The sequence below is a fragment of the Dromiciops gliroides genome, chromosome 1, assembly GCF_019393635.1.
Source record: "Dromiciops gliroides isolate mDroGli1 chromosome 1, mDroGli1.pri, whole genome shotgun sequence".
Classification (NCBI taxonomy): Eukaryota; Metazoa; Chordata; class Mammalia; order Microbiotheria; family Microbiotheriidae; genus Dromiciops; species Dromiciops gliroides.
This window is the reverse complement of record NC_057861.1, coordinates 163,432,006-163,452,397: the sequence shown is the minus strand read 5'-3', so window position 1 is coordinate 163,452,397 and position 20,392 is coordinate 163,432,006. Positions and strand designations below refer to the sequence as shown.

At 41.0% G+C, this 20,392-nt stretch overlaps 1 protein-coding gene across 3 annotated transcripts in view; it reads left to right on the top strand.

Annotated features, from left to right (window-relative positions):
* The first annotated feature begins 2,306 nt into the window (after positions 1-2,306).
* ECI2 (enoyl-CoA delta isomerase 2) overlaps positions 2,307-20,392 on the top strand; it is a 43,224-nt gene continuing 25,138 nt past the window's right edge. The window contains exons 1-4 of one of the 3 annotated variants that reach the window (XM_043977808.1): positions 2,307-2,363; positions 17,501-17,660; positions 18,760-18,858; positions 19,119-19,301. In XM_043977808.1, the coding sequence (XP_043833743.1) occupies positions 17,547-17,660; positions 18,760-18,858; positions 19,119-19,301 (396 nt within the window). In that variant the 5' untranslated portion in view covers positions 2,307-2,363; positions 17,501-17,546. The other 2 variants (XM_043977807.1, XM_043977806.1) reach the window with 2 other exon arrangements.

Below are 20,392 nucleotides of genomic sequence, written 5' to 3'. Positions count from 1 at the left end.
AGGGGATGGCAGAGGATGAGGTGGATAGATAGTATCATGGAAACAATGAACATGAACTTGGACAGACTGCAAGAGATAGTGGAGAATAGAAGGGCCATGGGGTCACAAAGAGTCAGACATGACTGAATGAATGAAAAAAAAAAGAAAGAGGTAATTAGGACACATATTCAAAGAGTGGCATTCAGTCATTTTTCAGTTGTGTCTGATTCTTCATGACCCCATTTAAGGGCTTTCTTAGCAAAGATACTGGAGTAGTTTGTCATTTCCTTCTCCAACTCATTTTATAGATGAGGAAACTGGGTGAAACAATCTTAAGTGACCTGCCTACAGTCACACAGCTAGTAAGTGTTTGAAGCCAGATTTGAAGTTAGGAAGATGAGTCTTCCTGATTCCAAGCCCAGTGCTCTATCCATTGCTCCACTTAGCTGCCTTTATACAAGAGTAAAAGAAAAGAATAGTATAAGTAAGAAACAGATTTGGTTAAGAAAAGAGACTAGTATAGGAAATGATAGTGGTTGCCAGCTGGTGAGCCAGAAGCAGATTGGTCAGATGAGTTTTGGTGAATGACAAGAGGCAATATATCTGGTCTGCAGAGATTGGCATTACACAATGCCAAACATTTTCAGAGATTTAGATTGATAAAACTGCCAAAGTATTGAAAGTGCAAGTTGGTGGTGTGGAAATTGTAGTTGGCTCTATTCCTTCAAATCTTTGCTGAGCAATCTAGAGGGATAACAACCTGAGAAAGCCTGGAAGGAAGATTAAAGTACAAGATAACACAATTGGACACAGCTGGAAACATAATATTTATTCTTCTTGTTTATCTGCCAAATGTTTGTGCTTTAGATAATTTGGTCCATGGTTTCTCTTTATACTGCCTATTCCTTTTGGTTTGTTCATTCCCTGATTTTAACCCTAACTTTTTAGAAGATTAAAGTGTGTTAAGACAGATAGGAACTGGGGCAGCTAGGTGGTGCAGTGGATAGAGCACCGGCCCTGGAATCAGGAGGACCTGAGTTCAAATCCGACATCGGACACTTGACACTTACTAGCTGTGTGACCCTGGGCAAGTCACTTAACCCCAATTGCCCCACAAAAAAAAAAGATAGATAGGAGCTGATTCATCTACATCTAAGTATCCTCATTACCATTTATTTTAGGCTACTCTTTAGAGGTCATTCTTATTAGCTTCTGTTCAAACCCTTCTCTTTGAGACACACTGAGAAAAGAACACCAGTTCTGGGGATTCTACTCAAGGTAGAGAGTTAGCTAAAATAGAAAGAACATCCCACCCAGCTCTTACAATGCTTCTAGAAAGGATAAAAAGAGGGCACCAAACTGAATAACAATCAAGAAATCTGAGGAGAAACTATAGTTAAGTGTATTTTGTCAGCCCAGTTCTAGAAAAAGAGACAACCACAAGCTAGCAGCAACCTAGGAATGGGAATGCAACCTATGGAAGTTCCTTCCAATTGCTCATATAAAGTTAGCTTTCTACATTTCTCTGGGCACCTGTGTTTAAACCTGAGAGTTCCTACTCATCTCTGGTCTTTTCATCAGAAATGCTGGAAAATCTGCCAGTGGCATTAAACTCAAATAGAAACTGATTGCTTCCAGCAGCACATTGACTTTTAGAAAACCACAAATTAACATTATCTATGTTGTATTTTTATTTTGTTAAACGTTTCTGAATTACATTTTAATCTAGTTCAAAAGGCCAAGTTTGACACCTCTGTTCCCATAGCATTAAAGGTCCTCTTTTTCCTCTGTAAGTTATACTCAGTTTTGCAGGGTAAATTATTCTTGATTGTAAACCTATCTCTTTTTGTCAAGATATCGCATTTTTAGGAAAAGCTGCCTAGTCTTGTGAGATTCTGACTATAGTTCCTTGTCACTTGAACAACTTCTTTCTGGAATCTTTCAATAATTTTTGTCATATGAAGTCTGGATTTTGGCTGACATTCCTGAGACTTTTCCTTTTGTGGTATCTTTCAGGGAGTAATCAATGTACTATAAGGGTCTAAAATTCTAGCTGTGATGTCTAAAATCCAATGAGTGGTTGCCTTAAATTAGCACCAATCTTTGAGCATTAAGTATTTATTAAAGTATATTAGGGGTTAGTAAAGAGAAACACGTGGATAAAGCATCCCTATTCTGCCTGTCCCTGCCAACTCTGCCCACACACATACACACACACCTCCAAGCTAATTGGCTGGTGACACTGATTGACAGGACCCACGGGCAGCAGACATCACTTCCTGATGCTGATCTGACCTTTGAAAACCCAGAAAGGTCACTTCTGGACACTAACTCACATGCTTTCTTTTCATAGCGGAGCTTCTCTACAATGTCTTTCTCAACAGGTTGGTAGCACTCTAATTCTCATAGTATTCTCTCATTCTTTACCCTCTGGTTCTAATAGATCTGGAAATTTTTCATTTATGATTTCTTAAAATATAATATCCAGGGTTTTTTAAAAATCATGGTTATCATGGAGTCAGTGATAAATGGGAACCAGACCTCCAGGTAACAATTAACAAGAACCTGGGCCCTGACTTATGTTGATGAGGGCCCAAGTCTTAAGTTATCCATTAATCCCTTTCAGAACTGGGATCTGTAAGTTATGGCCCCTCTTGGAGTTCAGATCTAAAATAGAGCTCAGATCTTGGGTTAACTCTTCCTTTACCCCCTCCATCACAGTGGTTCTATCCACTTCACCACCTACCTGCCCACATTTGTCTATAGCTTCTGTCAAATACAAACCACTTTATAGAAATAAAGATAGGTGAAAATAAAGAAATATTAATTGCTCATAGCTGGGGTGGGCCCAAATCCCCCAAATGAAAATACTACCCCAATTAATTTATTTATATATATATATGTATAGATATAGATATATTAATTAATTGGGGTAGTATATAAATTATCTGGATATATAAATTAAGATACAAACCAAACTACTAAAGTATTACTTTAGAGAGTTAGAAAAATAACATCAGAATGCAACTGGAGGAACAAAAAATCAAGATCCTCCATTGAAAAAAACGAAATAAAAGTAGGAAGGGCCTGGCACTACCAGATTTCAAGCGACATTACAAAGTAATGATTACTAATTATATTTGGCACTAGTTAAAAAAACAGAAAAATCGATCGTTGGCACAGATTGCCAGTGTGTCAAAGCCCACCAAAGGTGTTTTGCCCTCACTGTTACACAGGCCTCCTGCTGTAATATCTATCGGCATTTGGAGTGAAGTGATCTGGTGTTTAAAAAAGCAGTTACGATATTTTTATGTCCCCCTGTCTTCCTGAGCATCCACTAGGGGCTGCCTACAGTGACCACCCCTTGTCTCGACTGAAAGGGAAGAGGGTGACCAGCATAAAGCTACAGATCTGGCATTTAAGAAGTCACTGGCGACTGAGCAAGGAGGAGTTTGAATGTAGTGTCCCCCATTACAGTGTGAGCTCCCTGCGGGCAGGGACAGTACTTCTGCGTTTCTTTTTATTCCCAGCTCTTACTTCCTGGCACACACAGCAAGAGATTATTAAATGCTTGTTGACTGACAGGGATATGGAAGGCTGGAGGGTGGGGAGAAGATGTCACAAGGATTTAAACAAACATTTTAAGTCCCAAAGCTCACCAACGTTACTTGCCTCACACCACCTTCGAATATTCACCCGAATAACCCCGGTTCAAGGAAAGGAGAGGATCAGCACGCGCATTCACACACACACACACACACACACACACACACACACAGGATCAGCACGCGCGTTCACACACACACACACACACAGGATCAGCACGCGCGTTCACACACACACACACACACACACACTTCCTCGCCGCTCCGCAGTCCAGACCGTGGCTTAAAAGCACAGGCTCTAGGACTATCTTGGTGCGAAAGAATCTTTGCACCAAGCTCGGCCCCATCCATCCCCTTCCCGAGCGACCCCCACCCCTGCCCGCCTCACCCCCGCCCTAAATCCGCACGGTTGCCGCCGAGGGCGCTCGGAACCACGGCTCGGGGACCATCTGTGGGCCCAAGGGAAGTAGCCCGCGCTCACTGGAGGCCCTCCCCTCCCGCCCCCGCCGCCTCCTGGGCCGCCTCCTGGTTCTATCCCTCCGCAATCGCGCGCCGCGTCCGGGGCGGTGCAGTTGCTGCAGCTGGTGGCAGAAAAGCCGCCTCGGAGGGTAAGTGAAGCTGCACGCGCGGCTCTTGGGCTCCCAGCTCCCTTATGGCTGGCTCTTCTTCCCGGCTCCGAGGCATGATCTCGGCTGCCTCTCTGCTTGCTTGCAGACGGCAGCCTCTTCCGGGGAATGCCTGGAGGAGGCAAGCACGGGAAGACGCGGCTGCCCCGGACCCGGAGCAAAGGGGACAGAGGGCCGGAGACCGGAAGCCCATGGCCGGGAGATAGTCCCTAGGCCCTGGCATGCGGGTCACCAGCCTTCCCCGTGTTCTCGCCTTCCCATCTAGAGAGGTTGTGGTAGCCGATTTATTTGCAAAGCTTCATTTCCGCCGAGGTCTTCTTCCCCATCCGTCTTTTTCTTTCTTTCTTTTTCCTTCCTTTTCTCTCTCCTTACCCTCTCCCTCTTTCTTTTCCCCCTCCCTCTTAGCTTCTCTCTCGTAACTTGGGTACACAGATGCTAAGTGTCTGAGGCCGAATTTGGACTGTCTGCCTCCCCCCAGGCCCAGTGCTGTCTCTCCACTGTGTCCCCCAGCTGTCCCCAAGTCAGATATTGTTCACCCCCATTTTACAGCTATGTACACTGCGGTTCAGAATGATTGTGTCTCACCCAGGCTTTGACGTTTCTAATTTCATTTTCTCTGGTATCAGGGGACAGGTTAGGTTCGGATCTAAGTTAAGGAGCTTGATTTCTGCCCTGCTGTAACCGTGGTTGGGTTTGTTTTTTGTTTTTCCTTTTGAACCAGATTTTGTGTGAACTCGGGCTGTTTATTGAAATTCTACTTGCACAATGCTTGGCTTGTAGTAACTCAAAAGTCGTTTCTGAATTGTATCCAACTCTCCCTGACCCCATTTGGGGTATTCTTCTTTTTTAAAAAAAATAATAATGTTTATTTAAGGTTTTGAGTTCCAAATTCTCTCCCTCTTCCCTTCTCTCCCCTCCTCTCTCCCTAAGGTAGTAAGCAATCAAATATAGGTTACACATGTGCAGTTATTATCTAAAACATTGCCATATTAGTCATTGTGTACAAGAAAACTTGGATAAAAGAAAAAAAAATGAAAGTCAAAAATAGCAAACTCCAGTCTGTGTCCAGTCAATACCAGTTCTTTCTTTGGAGGTAGATAGTCCTTGGGATATCAACTTACCAGTTCTATTGCTGGATCAAAGGGCATGCACAGTTTGATAGCCCTTTGGGTCTCATTCCGAATTGCTCTCAAGAATAGTTAAATCAGTTTACAACTCCACCAATTGGATTAGCACCCCAGTTTTCACACATCCCCTACAACATCCAGCTACTCTGGATATATTAGTCACTCTGATAGGTGTGAGGTGATACCTCAGAATTGTTTTAATTTGCATTTCTCTGATCAGTAGTGATTTAGAGCATTTTTTTCACATGACAAGGTAGTATTGATGTCTTTGAAAACTGCCTGTACATATCCTTTGACCATTTATCAATTGGGGAATGACTTGTATTTTGTATTTGAGAAATGATGCCTTACTGCAAAAATTCTTTGCCAGTTTTCTGCTTTCATTATAAATTGGATTACATTAGTTTTGTTTGTGTAAAACCTATTTAATTTTATATAATCAAAAATATCTGTTTTACATTTTGTAATGCTTTCTGTATCTTCTTTGGTCCTAAATTCTTCCCCTGTCCATAAATCTGACAGATAAACTATTCCATGCTCTCTTAATGTGCTTTTGGCATCACCTTTTATTTGTAAATCATATACCCATTTTGACCTTATATGGTGTGAGATATTGGTCTATACCTAGTTTCTGCCATACTTTTAACCAGTTTTCCCAGCAATGTTTGTCAAATAATGAATTTTTTGTTCCCAAACCTTGGAACATTGGGTTCATCATAATCATATTATAGTTATTTACTATAGTATAGTTCATACCTATTCTATTCCACTAATTCACCATTCTATTTCTCAGCTATATTGTTCTGATAATTACTGCTACTTAACACAGTTTGAGATCTGGTACTGCTAGGCCACCTTCTTTCATATTTTTTTTTTCATTGATTCTCTTGGTATCCTTGAGCTTTTGTTCTTCCAGATGAATTTTGTCATTATATTTTCTTGCTGTATCAAATACTTTTGATAGTTTCTTTGGTATGGAGCTAAATTAATTAATTTAGGTGGGATTGTCATTTTTATATCGGCTCTGCCTATCCATGAGCAATTATTATTTTTCCAGTTGTTTAGATCTGACTTTATTTGTATGAAAAGTATTTTATAATTGTGTTCATATAGTTCCTGATTTTGTCTTGATTACAAAGTATTTTATATTGTTTATAGTGACAAAATAAGGCCCATCAAGCAAGCCCTGCCCTGAGCTTGACAGGACAGTAATCCTTTGCAATCACCCTCTAAATGATCTCACCTTCTGGGCTAGTCACATAATTCACCAGGTGTTCTCTGATCAAAGACAAGCACTGGACAAACTCAGAAAGTCCTGCAGTGAACCAAACTTGTCAGATGCTTGCTGCTCCCTCATTGTCAGGGCTACAGTACACTGGGCAGCCACCAGTATAAATATCGAGATCTCCCCACACTGCCTGGGGGGCCCCAGCACCTATGTCTATAGCTCTTCCTTGATTGCATGACTTTTTCCTCACTCTGAAAATAAAACTTCTCTTTAATTCCTGTGACTTACCTGTCTCTGGCCTGCTCTGTTTGGCTCTGATTATTTACAGGTTAGAGGCTGGTTCTGTCCGGTTGACATTTTGGTGTCAGAAAGGGGATTGGACATGGAACTGGGCCTCTGGGTTTTCCATAACCAGCAGGAACAGACCAGGTACCACTGTAGATTTCTCTGGAGTCCTGCTACTCTGTGTCTCTTCCTGCTCCAATCCATCCCAAACTCTTACCTTTGATCAAGCCTGCGTTTTCTTTGTGAGGAAAAACCCCTGGGCCCTTCCAGTGATTCATCTTCGATCACTCTGCTAAGATGGATATCCTTTCATAACTGCGTTCTGGCACACCTCTGGTTAAATTTGCAAATGGTGTGTCTATGGTTTTTTTCCTCTGCACATCTCTGGTGTGCCTCTGGTTTTTGCACATTTCCAGTTAAAATCTACAAACTGTATGCTTTCTGTTGAACTGGTTAAACTGAGATTGTAATTGCCAGCTTTGTGAATTTGTGGCATAACTTGGCTTTATGAAATGCTGCCTGTGTTTGTTGTTTAAGTGGTGAAACTGAGAGCTTTGTGTCTGTTTGTATCTGTCCTATCATTTTGTCTGTGTGTCTTTGTAGAATGAATCAGGAAAACTTCTGAAGGCTGTAGCTAAAAAGTTTAGGGAGAAATTAATAACCTTTCATATTTGAAGCAATTGTGTCAGTAAGGAGGATTGACTCCCACTTTAGGCTTTCTGCCAGAGATTAGGTTATAAGAAAAGAGGAAGAACCTGTCGTTTAAACATTGGCCAAGTTGGAATTTCAGAAATGAAGTTAGATAATTAAAGTTTGTAGAACCATTAAAAACAACTGAGCAGATTCTGGAGGTTTGGTGATTAATCATTGAGTTTAATGATTAATGATTTTAAGATTCAGGAGAGAACTCCTGGGGTTTGTGGTCATTCCAGGAACTCACTCCCTTCTGAAATATCTTAGTAAGTTTTGGGGTGCCACTCTGTAGAATTTGTTTAAAGGAAAAATAAGGATTAAATTTTATAAAAGTTAAAAGTAGATGGGGGGCAGCTAGGTGGCACAGTGGATAAAGCACCGGCCTTGGATTCAGGAGTACCTGAGTTCAAATCTGGCCTCAGACACTTGACACTTACTAGCTGTGTGACCCTAGGCAAGTCACTTAACCCCCCATGGCCCCGCAAAAAAAAAAAAAAAGTAGATGACACTTCTCCAGAAGATTGATAACTTTGTTGTTCTAGGGCAATGATGGAAGGCAGCTAGTTTGAAAGTAATCCCAGAATGAAGAAAGAAAAAAAAATAGGTAAACATTTGCACTTCACTGACATTTCTGACCATGAAAAGAGAAAAGATTGTTTAAACCAAAGATCTCTTGTCAGAGGCCCTCTTCCTCTTATTCTGTTAACCCCTCTCAGATTCCCAAATGCAAGTGTTGAAAAAAAATGCTGGAAAGATGTAGGAAAACTTGAATTATGTTCTAGTTGCAGAAATTTATTAGCTGTGTAATCTTAGGCAAGTTATCTTTCTCTGCCCCAGTTGCCTGATCTGTAAAGAGGAAAATAATGATGGTACCCATCTCCTAAGGTTGTTGTGAGATCAAAATGATATGATTGTAAAGTACTTAACATAGTGACCAGCATATACTAAACATTACAATATTATTCTTTAATTTAATGTAATTATTCCATGTCTGATAATTTTAAAAGTGGTTTTAAAATGCCAAAGGTAATAAGATCAATGATTTCTACATGGGATAATTTGAAAATGCAATTGATGTCATCTGAAATTCTATTTCATGTTTTAAATATATGATATTGTTTGTATTATTATTTGTATTTCTCAAATTCTCTTATATTGTGAAATTTGATTGCTGTTAGACAAAACAACTTTTAATCTGGATACTGTTACACATAATTAGGCTTTTAAAAGGATATAAAAATATAGATATTTGAAAATTGTTAAATATTTAATATAATAGTGAATTTTCATTTGAAAATCTTGGCTATTATGAAAGTGTATAAGGTGGTTTAAAGATGTAGCTTCAACATATTAATGACAAGTCAACTATCAGGCATTTTCCGTATGTCTGAAGTCCCAGAATATGGCTAGTTTTAATTCATAAGTAAAGGATAAATGAAATTTTAACTGTTAGGGAAACATAAGGGAAGATATTCAAGCTTAGTTGTGGTTGGTGAAATTTTGCTATTTAAGGTAAAAATTCCTGGGACTGTAACTTACTATTATTTTGAGCTTTGATTACAGAGATAGTTGTATTGTCATGAAGCCAATAGTAGACAATGGTGATTGCTGCAGTCTGGAAACTTCTAAAGGTATATGGCATGTGATGCAGTCTGGGAACTGCTAAAGGTGAATGTCTATGCCTAGAAAAAGTTTTGGGGATGACTTTGCCCTGGTCCAAGTTAGGATCCTCATGACAGAGCACCGGCCCTGGAACCAGGAGCACCCGAGCCCAAATCCGGCCCCACACACCCAACACCCACCAGCCACATGACCCCGGGCAAGCCACCCAACCCCAATTGCCTCACCAAAAAAGAAAAAAAAAAAGAAAAGAAAAAAAAATGTGTTTCCAACTATTTCAGATACTATCACTTCTTTCTCTGTAGATGGGTTGCCATTTTCATAGTCCTTCAGGGTTATATTGGACCATTGCCTTGCTGAAAATAACCACATGCTTCCCAGCAGATCATTTTACACTATTGCTGTTATTTTGTATACAGTGCATTTCACTCTGCTTCAGTTCATGTAGGTCTTTCCAGGTTTTTCTAATAGTATCCTGTTCATCATACCCTAAATAATGTACCTTAAACTTGACAAAGAATTTTCTTCGTATTAGCCCAGCAAAGTCATCATAACTATTTCCCTCCATCCTATTCCCTTCCCAGGATATTTACTCTATTTTCCATCTTCTTTTAAACTATTCCTCCTCAAAAATATTTTACTTCTGACTGTCCCCTCCCCTACTCTGCACTCCCTTTTTTTTCACCCTTCCTTCCTTATCCTCCTCCCCTCATACTTTCCTGTAAGGTTAAATAGATTACTCCTCCCAACTGGGTGTGAATGTTATTCCCTCCATGAGCCAACTCTGATGAGTTTAAGGTCTTTGAGCTAATTCTATGTTCCAAATTTTCTTCCTCCCTCTCTCCTCAACCCTCCCTATGAAATCAAGCAATTCAATATTTCATACTTGTGCCGTTATGCAGAACGTCTTCACCTTCCTTGAAAGTATTTTGCTTTTTACTACTCTCTCCCAGAATCTGCCCTTCCCTCCTTCCCCTCCCCCACCCTTATCTCCCTCCCCTCCCTCAGGGCAAAATATATTACTATACCCACTTGAGTATGTATGTTAGTCCTTCTTTGAGTCAATTCTGATGATATTAAGGTTCAATCACTCCCCAATTCCTTCCCCCTCTTCCCCTCCCCTCCATAAGCTTTTTTCTTGTTTCCTTCATATGAACAACCTCTCCCCAGACCATCTCTCCCCTTCCCCCTCCCCCAGTCTATTTCTCCTACACCTCAACCCTATTTTAAGGATGTCATTATGGGTTAGTTAGGTGGCACAGTGGACAATGCACCAGCCCTGGACCCAGGAGGCCCCAAGCCCAAATCCGGCCCCATACATAAGACACCCCACAAAGAACAAAACATAACTTCCCTTCGTATTCAGTTCAGACCTGTGTCCTCTGTATTATCTTCCCATATAGGAATGTTAACAGTTTGATCTTTTAATATCCCTCATGAAGTCTTTTTCCTGTTTATCTTTTTATGCTTCTCCAGGGTGTTGTATTTGAAAGTCAAATTTTCTATTCAGTTCAGGTCTTTTCATAACAAATGCCTGAAAGTCTTCTTTCTCCTTGAAGTTCCATGTTTGCCTCTGAAAGAGGATGCTTAGTTTTGCTGGGTACGTGATTTTTGGCTGTAGTCCCAGTTCCTTTGCCCTCTGGAATATCATATCCCATGCCCTCCGGTCCTTTAATGTAGAAGCTGCTAGATCTTGCTTTATCTTTAATGGAGCTCCACAGTATTTAAATTCCTTTTTTCTAGCTGCTTGCAATATTTTCTCCTTGACCTGGGAGTTCTGGAATTTGGCTATAATATTCCTGGAGGTTTTCCTTTTGGGATCTCTTTCAGGAGGTGATCGGTGGATTCTTTCAATTTCTATTTTAGCTTCTGCTTCCAGAATATCAGGGCAATTTTCCCTCACAATCTCTTGGAGGATGGTGTCTAAGCTCTTGTTTTGGTCATGGTTTTTAGATAGTCCAATGATTTTCAAATTATCTCTCCTAGATTTTTCTAGGTCAGCTGTTTTTCCAAGGAGATATTTCACATTGCCTTCTATTTTTTCATTCAATTGGATTTGCTTTACTGTGTCTTGGTTTCTCATAAGCTCACTAGCTTCCATTTGTTCAATCCTAATTCTTAGGCAATTATTTTCAGCAGACAGTTTTTTTAATCTCCTTTTCCATTTGGCTTTTCAAACTGTTGACTTTTTTCTCATGACTCTCCTGCATCGCTCTCATTTCTCTTTCCATTCCTTCCTCTCTTTCTCTACATCTTCGTTCTATCTCTCCTACTTTCTCTTCAAAGTCCCTTTTGAGAGCTTCCATGGCCTGAGACCAGTTCATATTTTTCTTGGAAGCTTTGGATGTTGGAGCTTTGACCCTATTATTATCTTCTTCTTCTGAGGATGTACTGTGGTCTACCTTTCCCCCAAAGAAGTTTTCGATGGTCTTCTGCTTTCTCTGCCTACTCATCCTGGCTTACTGTTTCTTGGCTTTTTACTCCTTAAAGTGTAGCACTGCTTCCCGGACACACCGTTCGTGCTACAGCGTGGCCCAGGGGGTGATTGGGCTTCTTCTCAGCCTGCCTGGCTTGTGAGTAATCACAGCCGCTTTCTCTTTGACCCGGAAACAGAAGTCTGATTGAACTCTGATTCTCTATGGTCAGAAGCTTGGCGTGCTTTTACCCCTCCCTGACTGGGCCACCACCACTCAATTCAGCCCACTGGTTCAGACCCAGGGCGCTTTGCCCCAACTCCAGCAGATACTGCCTCCACTTCACCCCGGCCTACCTCCGAACCCCCTCACCAGTCCGTGATCAGAGCCTCAGAAGCTGCTGGTGCTGAAGACTCTGACGTGTTGGAAGCACTGTCCCTGGCTGGGTCCAGACCACGCGCTGAGCTGTTTAGCCTGATCAGTAGGTGATCAGAATTGCCCTCTTTTGCGGAGAAATAGTCTCACTCTGTTCTTTTGTGCATTAGGCTGTTCTGGGTTTTGATTTTTACCGAATTATTTGGGTGTGAATGGATGGGTTTATCTGGAGCTTGTGGGAGTCACAGCCTCTCCTCCCTTTCTTTTCTTTTTTTTCTGGACAGCATCTTTCAAGAAATTATCATGAAAAAGTGCCCTGATATCCTAGAAGCAGAGGGTAAAACAGTCATGGAAAGAAAACAATAATCACCTCCCAAAAGAGATTCCTAAAATGAAAACTCCAAGGAATATTATAGCCAAATTCCAGAATTATCAGGTGAAGGATAAAATACTGCAGGAAGCCAGAAAGAACAATTCAAGTGTCACAGAGTTGTAGTCAGGATTACACAGGGCACAGGGGCCAGGTCTCTTGACCTTGTCTTGGATCATTGTATTGCTAAAAAAAGTTAAATCCAATTCTTTACTACCACAAAAAGAGCAGCTATGAATATTTTTGTACATGTGTGTCCTTTTCCCTTTTTTAGTGTCCTTTTCCCTTTTTATGATCTCTTTGGAATATAGAACTGGTAGTGATATTGCTGGGTCAAAGGGTACGCATACTTTTAAAGCCTTTTGGGCATGGTTCCAAATTGCTCTCTAGAATGGTTGAATCAGTTCACAGCTCCACCAGCAGTGCATTAGTATTCCAATTTTCTCACATCTCCAAAATTTATAATTTTCATTTTTTGTCATATCAGCCAAATGGATAATTGATGGCCTATATTGGCTTTTAATGCCCTTCACGATCTGACTCCAACCTGTCTCAAGGTTTGTTCTTTACTCACTTCTCATTGTCTATGTGCTAGACAAACTACCCTGCTTGATGTCTATCTCCCATCTCTGCACAGGCAATCCCCTTTGCTGACATGCTTTCTTCTTCACTTTGCCTTCAAAGAATCCCTTGATTTCCTTAATTCTCCGTTCAAGAGCCACCTCTTTCAGGAATCCTATTTTGCCCATCTTGATCTTAATCCCCATCCTTCAGAGCTAAGCCACCACAGCAGCCGTCTGTTGAAATATTTTTGAATTGACTAGCCTAATTTGGGGGGCTACAGCTGACTGGAGGACTAATCTGGGACTTGTGACTATTTGGCTATCTGACTGCGTTTAATTTAATGTGGGCCGTTGATAAAGTTCCGCCACACTGCTCCCAAACTGATAGACTAAAGATTAAGAAGGCTCTTAACTAAATAATCAAAGCAGAGTTTATTTATGAGATACTATTTCAAATTAGGAATACGGGGAAATAAAGTACAACCTGACTGTTTTCCTGCGGTCTCTTTCCACTGCGTCTTTTTCGCACCTGCTGTACTTGGAACTTCTTGAATACAATAAGGGCCTTAGCCGCCTCCGGCCTCAGGGCACGTTACACTTTCCCTGGTTTGTATTAAGGCCTGTAACCTTCTGTCTGTCTGCTCTGTCAGTTTTCCCTTTGGCCTCTCTTTTGCCTGCTCCTAGTCCTTCTCGTCTTCTCCTGCGTCCTTGTAGCCCCGTCTCTAGTCTCCAATCTGTGCTGTCTCCTCAGCCGCCTCTTGACCTCTTCTTGTCCGTCCGAACCCGAGTCTTGTCTATCTAGTCTGTCCTCAGCCCGTCCTCTAGTCTGTCCTTCTTTATCTAGTCCATCTCCTTCATCCGTCCCCCCTCCTAGTCTCCTTCCTTTTCTCTAGTCCATCCTTCCTCCCTTTTTCTATCTAACTCCCAGGTCTATATATACCTTTTCTTCTCTCCACTCAAATCTCGGGGCTTCCTTCGCCCCCATAGACCAAGCTAATCCGCCAGCCAGAGCTGCAGCTGGTGGGGGGGGGGGGTGCTCTCGAGCCTTATGCCTCAGCACAGGCCATCCAGGATCCTTCAGATAGCTCCACTCAGGTCGGAGGGAGCTGGGGGCTTTTTTTTTTTTCCCCAGCTGTCTGACCTGGGGTCTTGTATAGCCCACGGGGCTTTTTCGCTCAGCTGAAGCTGAGGAGGAGGGGGAGAGACCCTGAGGGCCTAAGGCTTTCTAATCTCAGCCTAAAGGTAGGGTCCCCAAATCAAAATAAATTTCCACAAGTCTATGAAAATTTCCAATCAATAAAACATTTATTAAACATCTACAATGTGGCAGACTCAGTGCTAAATCCTGGAGATACAGAAAGAGACAAAAGATAGTCCTGCCCTTTCCAGGAGAGCTCTAGGCATATATACTCCTTGAGATGTCCTCTATAAACCAATTCAGCCTTCACCACATGAATTTTGGATTATCTGCTAAATAGCTGAGCAAGACAAGGATGTAATTGAAGAGAACACTGTATACAGTAATAGCAATATTGTTTTAAGAATGACCTTGACTAAGTTATTTTGTCTATTATGAATACCCAAATTGACTATAAAGGAAATATGAAGAAAGACACTATTTGCATCAAGAAAGAAGTGATAAATAGATGTATTGAATAATTTTACATATATATATATATATATATATATACACACACCCATTTGTGTCTAATGGTAGCCATCTCTAGGGAGGGAGAAAAGGGAGAAAAAAAGACATTAACATGATAATGTTGCTATATATTTGAAAGGAATAGCAAATTTGACATAATAGATTTGCAGTTTCATGTATAATCATCTTTTTTATTCTATATTATGGAAATGCTTGCTTTATTCCATAAATTAAATTTTTTTTCAAAAAAGGATGTAATTGGGGACAGCTTAGGTGGCGCAGTGGATAAAGCACCAGCCCTGGATTCAGGAGGACCTGAGTTCAAATTCGGCCTCAGACACTTGACACTTAATAGCTGTGTGACCCTGGGCAAGTCACTTAACCCTCATTGCCAGCCCCGCCCCCGGAAAAAAAAAAAAAAGATGTAATTCAATACCATTGCTCTCCCTGCTATGGCTTAGCTATTTGGCAAAGATGCAGTGAGCCTTGGAAATATCCAAGAAACAAACTGCTGGCTATTTAGTGGAACAGTGGAGAATCTAGGAGCAAGCCTTCTGCCTCACTATTCACATATTCTTCTAAAAGGAGAAACTGACTAAACATATTGGCCATAACTTTTCTATTAAAAAAAAAAACTCTTGGGTTTTATGCAATAGATTGCTGCATTCTAGCTTTTACAGTTGAGAACAATTACTTGTCTGTCTTAATTTAACAAACATTATATTTACTATGTAATTCAATGAAAGTCATTTAATTTTGGATGGCCTGTTTGGTCAACTAGAAATCGAGGGAGATAATCTAGATGAGGGCAGCTAGGTGGTACAGTGGTTAGAGCACCAGGTCTGGAGTCAGGAAGACTCATCTTCCTGAGTTCAATTCTGGCCTCAAACACTTACTAGCAGTGTGGCCCTGGGCAGGTCACTTAACCCTTTTTGCCTCAGTTTCCTTATCTGTAAAATGAGCTGGAGAAAAAATGGCAAACCACTCTTTTTTACAAGAAAAGCCCAAATAGGGTCATGAAGATTCAGACATGACTGAAAAAAAATCACCAAACAACCAGTCTAGATGAGCTCTAAGGTCCCTTCTAGAGGGCAGCTACATAGCACAGTGGATAGATCATGGACTTGGAGTTTAAAAAAACAAAAAACAAACCTGGGTTCAAATCCAACCTCAGATACTACCTGTTTGACCCTGAACAAGTCATTTAAATTCTCTCCACCTTGGTTTCCCCAAATGTAAAATGGGGATAATAATAGCACCCACCTCCTAAGTGTTGTGAGAGTCAAATGAGATAATATTTGCAAAGTTCTTAACAGTGTTTGGCACTACTTGTTAAATACACACAGTGGGCACTTGATAAATGCTTATTTGCTTCCTTCTAGCTCTTATATTCTATGATGTGTGGTAAAATTTATTTACTCTATTGAAGTACAACCTAAGGTGGTAGATCTTTTACTCTTGAACCTCCTGAATATTTTATTACTTTTGCTGAAAGACCCTATGTTTGGGTGGTTGTAAACACCTCAGAAATGAAGCATTCTGTGGGGTAGCTAGGTGGTACAGTGGATAAGGCGCTCGCCCTGGATTCAGGAGGATCTGAGTTCAGATGTGACCTCATTGCCCTGTCAAAAAAAAAAAAAAAAGACAAGTATTCTAAGAATGGCAAAGTCAAAAGCCACATCATGGCAGTGTCAAGAATTGCTGCATGTAGAGTGCAAAATGTGGTTATTTTTAGCAAGGCAATGATCCAATATAACTCTGAAGGACTTATAAAGATTGCAGCCCATCTGCATAGAAAGAACTGATAGTATCTGAAAACAGATGGAAACACATTTTCAAAATCTTTTTTCTTTTCCTCTTTGACAATTACTTAATCTGAAGTTTTGGATTTTTTGACTGTTTGCTCTCACAACTAGCTAATATGGGAATTTTTCCATGACTGCTCATGTATAACTTATTTTGAATTGTTGAGTTCTTGTGGGTGGGGGTGGGAATGGAGGGGGGAAGAGAAATTGAAACAGAAAGATTTTTAAAAATTGATGTTAAAATTTTGTTTTTACATATATTTTGGAAAATAAAATTCTATTCAAATCCAAAAAAAAACCCACCTTGGTTTGAATGTGGTCTCTGCTACTTACCACCTTCATAGCCCTGGACAAGCCCTCTTCCCCTTTCTAGGCCCTACCCATAAAATAAAGAGGTGGGACTGAGAGACATCTAAGGTATCTTTCAACTCTAATTTGGATGGATTAAAAAGGATTTTCATGGACTGAATGAGGTCCCTTACTCTGTTCCAAAATAGCATAAAATATAATTGGTTTTGTGCTGCCAATTCACTGACTATAATTCAGCTTTTGTGTTGCTCATGGTCAGGTGCTTCATCCTTAAGATTTGCTGTGGTAGGGGCTAGCTAGGTGGCACAGTGAATAAAGCACTGGCCCTGGATTCAGGAGGACCTGAGTTCAAATGCTGTCTCAGACACTTGACACTTACTAGCTGTGTGACCCTAGGGGCAAGTCACTTAACCCTCATTGCCCCCCCCAAAAAATTGTTATTGTAATGGTCATCTGTTTGTCCTTTTGGCCTATTCCTATCCTTTATCTCCCCATCTTACCAATGGCATTTTGGTTTCCTTCCTCCGAAGAGATTTTTGAGTAAAAATGTGGTTCCTATTTCTGCTTCAAAGCCTTCATTTCTCTTTACACTCAGAAGTGCTCCCTGAGATGAGATGAGTATCTGTAAGATTGCATAGAGATGGTTTTTCTAAGTATATTAGGTTACTGTGATTAATGTCCTCCCATTGATTCTATATTGTAGGCAATGACAAAAACCTCAAATGGTTGTTTGCTGTTAGCTCATCAGAGGAAACATTAGCAGTGTAGCAAAGGAGTCAGTATTGCTTTGGAGGGGTATCAGGGGTCATTAGGAATCACTCTGTAAATTGTCACATGCTTGAATTATTTGTAGGCAGCTTCCAGCCAGTTTTCCAGCACTTTAGCTGCATGGGACCAGCATGGCTATGAGAGCCAGTCAAGAAGACTTTGAAAGGGCAAAGAGGCAAGTGAAAGATTTGAAGGAGGATCCAGGAAATGAAGTGAAACTAAAACTCTATGCACTTTTTAAACAGGTAAATGAAGCATGCTTTTCCAGGGTGGGGGATAATGGATGGTAGTCTTCCCCTGCCCCCTTTCCCCCCAGATTAACATTTTTTTAATTTAATATTTTATTTTCCCCAGTTACACATAAAAATAATTTAAACATTCATTTCCCTCCTCATTGAGAAAACAATTTGACATAGGTCATACATGTGCTGCCATGCAAAACATTTCCAAATTAGTCATGTTGTGAAAGAAAACACAGGCCAATGGGGCAGCTAGGTGGCACAGTGGATAGAGCACTGGCCCTGGAGTCAGGCAGACCTGAGTTCAAATCTGGCCTCAGACACTTAACACTTACTAGCTGTGTGACCCTGGGCAAGTCACTCAACCCCAATTGCCTCACCAAAAAAGAAAGAAAGAAAGAAAAAGAAAGGAAGGAAGGAAGAAAGAAAACAGACCAAAAAAACCCCAAGAAAAATAAAGTTTTAAAAAAAGTGTGATTGAAGGTCTCAGCCTCAGTTTCCTCATCTTTAAAATGGGGGTGGGGGGCAGCTAGGTGGTGTAGTGGATAAAGCACTGGCCCTGGATTCAGGAGGACCTGAGTTCAAATATGGCCTTAGACACTTGACACTTACTAGCTGTGTGACCCTGGGCAAGTCACTTAACCCTCATTGCCCCATAAATACATACATACATAAAATGGGGGTGATAATAATAGCACCTTTCTCATAGAGATAATACATGTAAAGCATTTCACAAACTTTAAAATGTTCAATATTAGGGAAGGGGAAAGAATATTTATTATATAGTGCCTACTATGTGCCAGGCACTGTGCTAGGAGCTTTACAAATATTTCATTTGATCCCAGCTACAAGGTAGGTGCTATTATTATCCCCATTTACAGCTGAGGAAACTGAGGCAAACATGAAGCATCTGGGGACAGATTCAAACTCAGCTCTTCCAGACTCCAGGCCTAGAGTTCTCTCTGCCACACCACTTAGCTGCCTCTAATTTTATTCTTATTTCTCCATGTCCCCCAAGTTTGCTTACTTCATAGCCTTGATATTTGGGGTTCCCACATGCACTTGTGACTGAGGGCTGACCTAATCCTTCCTACTCTCCTTATAGGCTACAGAGGGGTCGTGTACCTCACCAAAGCCAGGAATGCTTGACTTTGTCAACAAGGCCAAATGGGATGCGTGGCACGCTCTTGGAAGCTTGCCTAAGGTGAGTCTCACAATCAGTGCTACTACTGTACTTTCTATTTCCTTACATACCAAAAGATCATTTCTTGGTGAGGTTTACAGTTCAAACTATCTGAGCTCCAGTTCCCCGGCTGGGGGCTCTCCATCTCCATTCATAATCTCCCTTTCCGCTGCTTTCCATACTGCATTCTTTCATTAACAGAGCTGTTATTTCCCCATAATGGTAGAGCCAGATTTGCAACGTATATATCTGCCTGATTTTGTTTGTCATCTTCATTTCAGGACACTGCGAGACAGAATTATGTGGATTTAGTATCAAATCTGGTTTCCTCTCAATCCTTAAGCCAAGAGAAGATTTCTAATGGTGGGAAGTCTGAATATGAAACCCTGTTAGTCACAAGGGAAGGCAATATTACAAAGATCATGTTTAACCGCCCCACCAAGAAAAATGCCATAAATAGTAAGGTAAGGAGACTAATCTCAAATAGTACTTTTGTTATTGTTCAGTCATTTAAGTCATGCCTGACTCTCCATGACGCCATTGGGGGTTTTCTTGGCAAAGATACAGGAGAGGTTTGTTATTTCCTTCTCCAGCTCATTTTATAGATGAGAACACTGAGTCATACAAGGTTAAGTGACTTGCCCAGAGTCACACAGCTAGAAAGTGTCTGAGACTAGATTTGAATTCAGGGAAAGAAGTCTTCTTGACTCCAGGCCTGGCACTCTATCCACTGTGCCATCCAGCTGCCCCTTAACTCTTGCTGTTGATTATGGCCTACTGTTTGTGACTCCATTGGGGGTTTTTTTGGCAAAGATACTGGAGTGCTTTGCCATTTACTTCTCCAGTTGATCTTACAGATGAGGAAACTGAGGCAAAGAGGGTTAAGTGACTTGTGCGGGGTCACACAGCTAGTAAGCACTTTACCTTTTTTTTTTTTCAGTGCCTCTCATTTAAGCACTCTGGACTTTCAGAATTGCGTTTTTCAGATAGTCCCTTATTGTGATCTGGAAAGTACCCTTTGGTTAGGAGGGAAATCTTTACTTCCTCTCTAAATAGACTTCTTACAAACAGAGACACAATCACTAAAGGTCTGAGTCAGTATTTAGAACTTGTGAGCCCCCAGAAGATTCAGAATGTTAATTTTGCTTTATAATGAATGACATGGTACAGTGAGAAGAGCACTGTCGCTGGAATCAGAGGACCTGGGTTCAGATCCTACCTCTGATACAACCAGCATGTATTTGGACAATTTACTTAACTTCTCTGGACTTCAATCTCCTTACTTATAAAATTAAGGCAGTGGATAGATGGTCTCTGTAATCCCTTCAAGCTCTGCATCCTGTGCCCTGCCAGGGACAAAAGAGGATTCTCTGGGCCTCAAGTCAAGCAGAGAAGGGTGGACTACATACTAATCAGTGTTTTTATTGAATTGCAAACCAGAATTGAAATGCTTCTTGAAGCTGTCTATCCTTTGTCTTTGGTTTTCCCATCACTGAATTATACAAATACCTTGAACAAATCTCAGTAGCACAGGGAATTCCCAGTGCGGGATCTC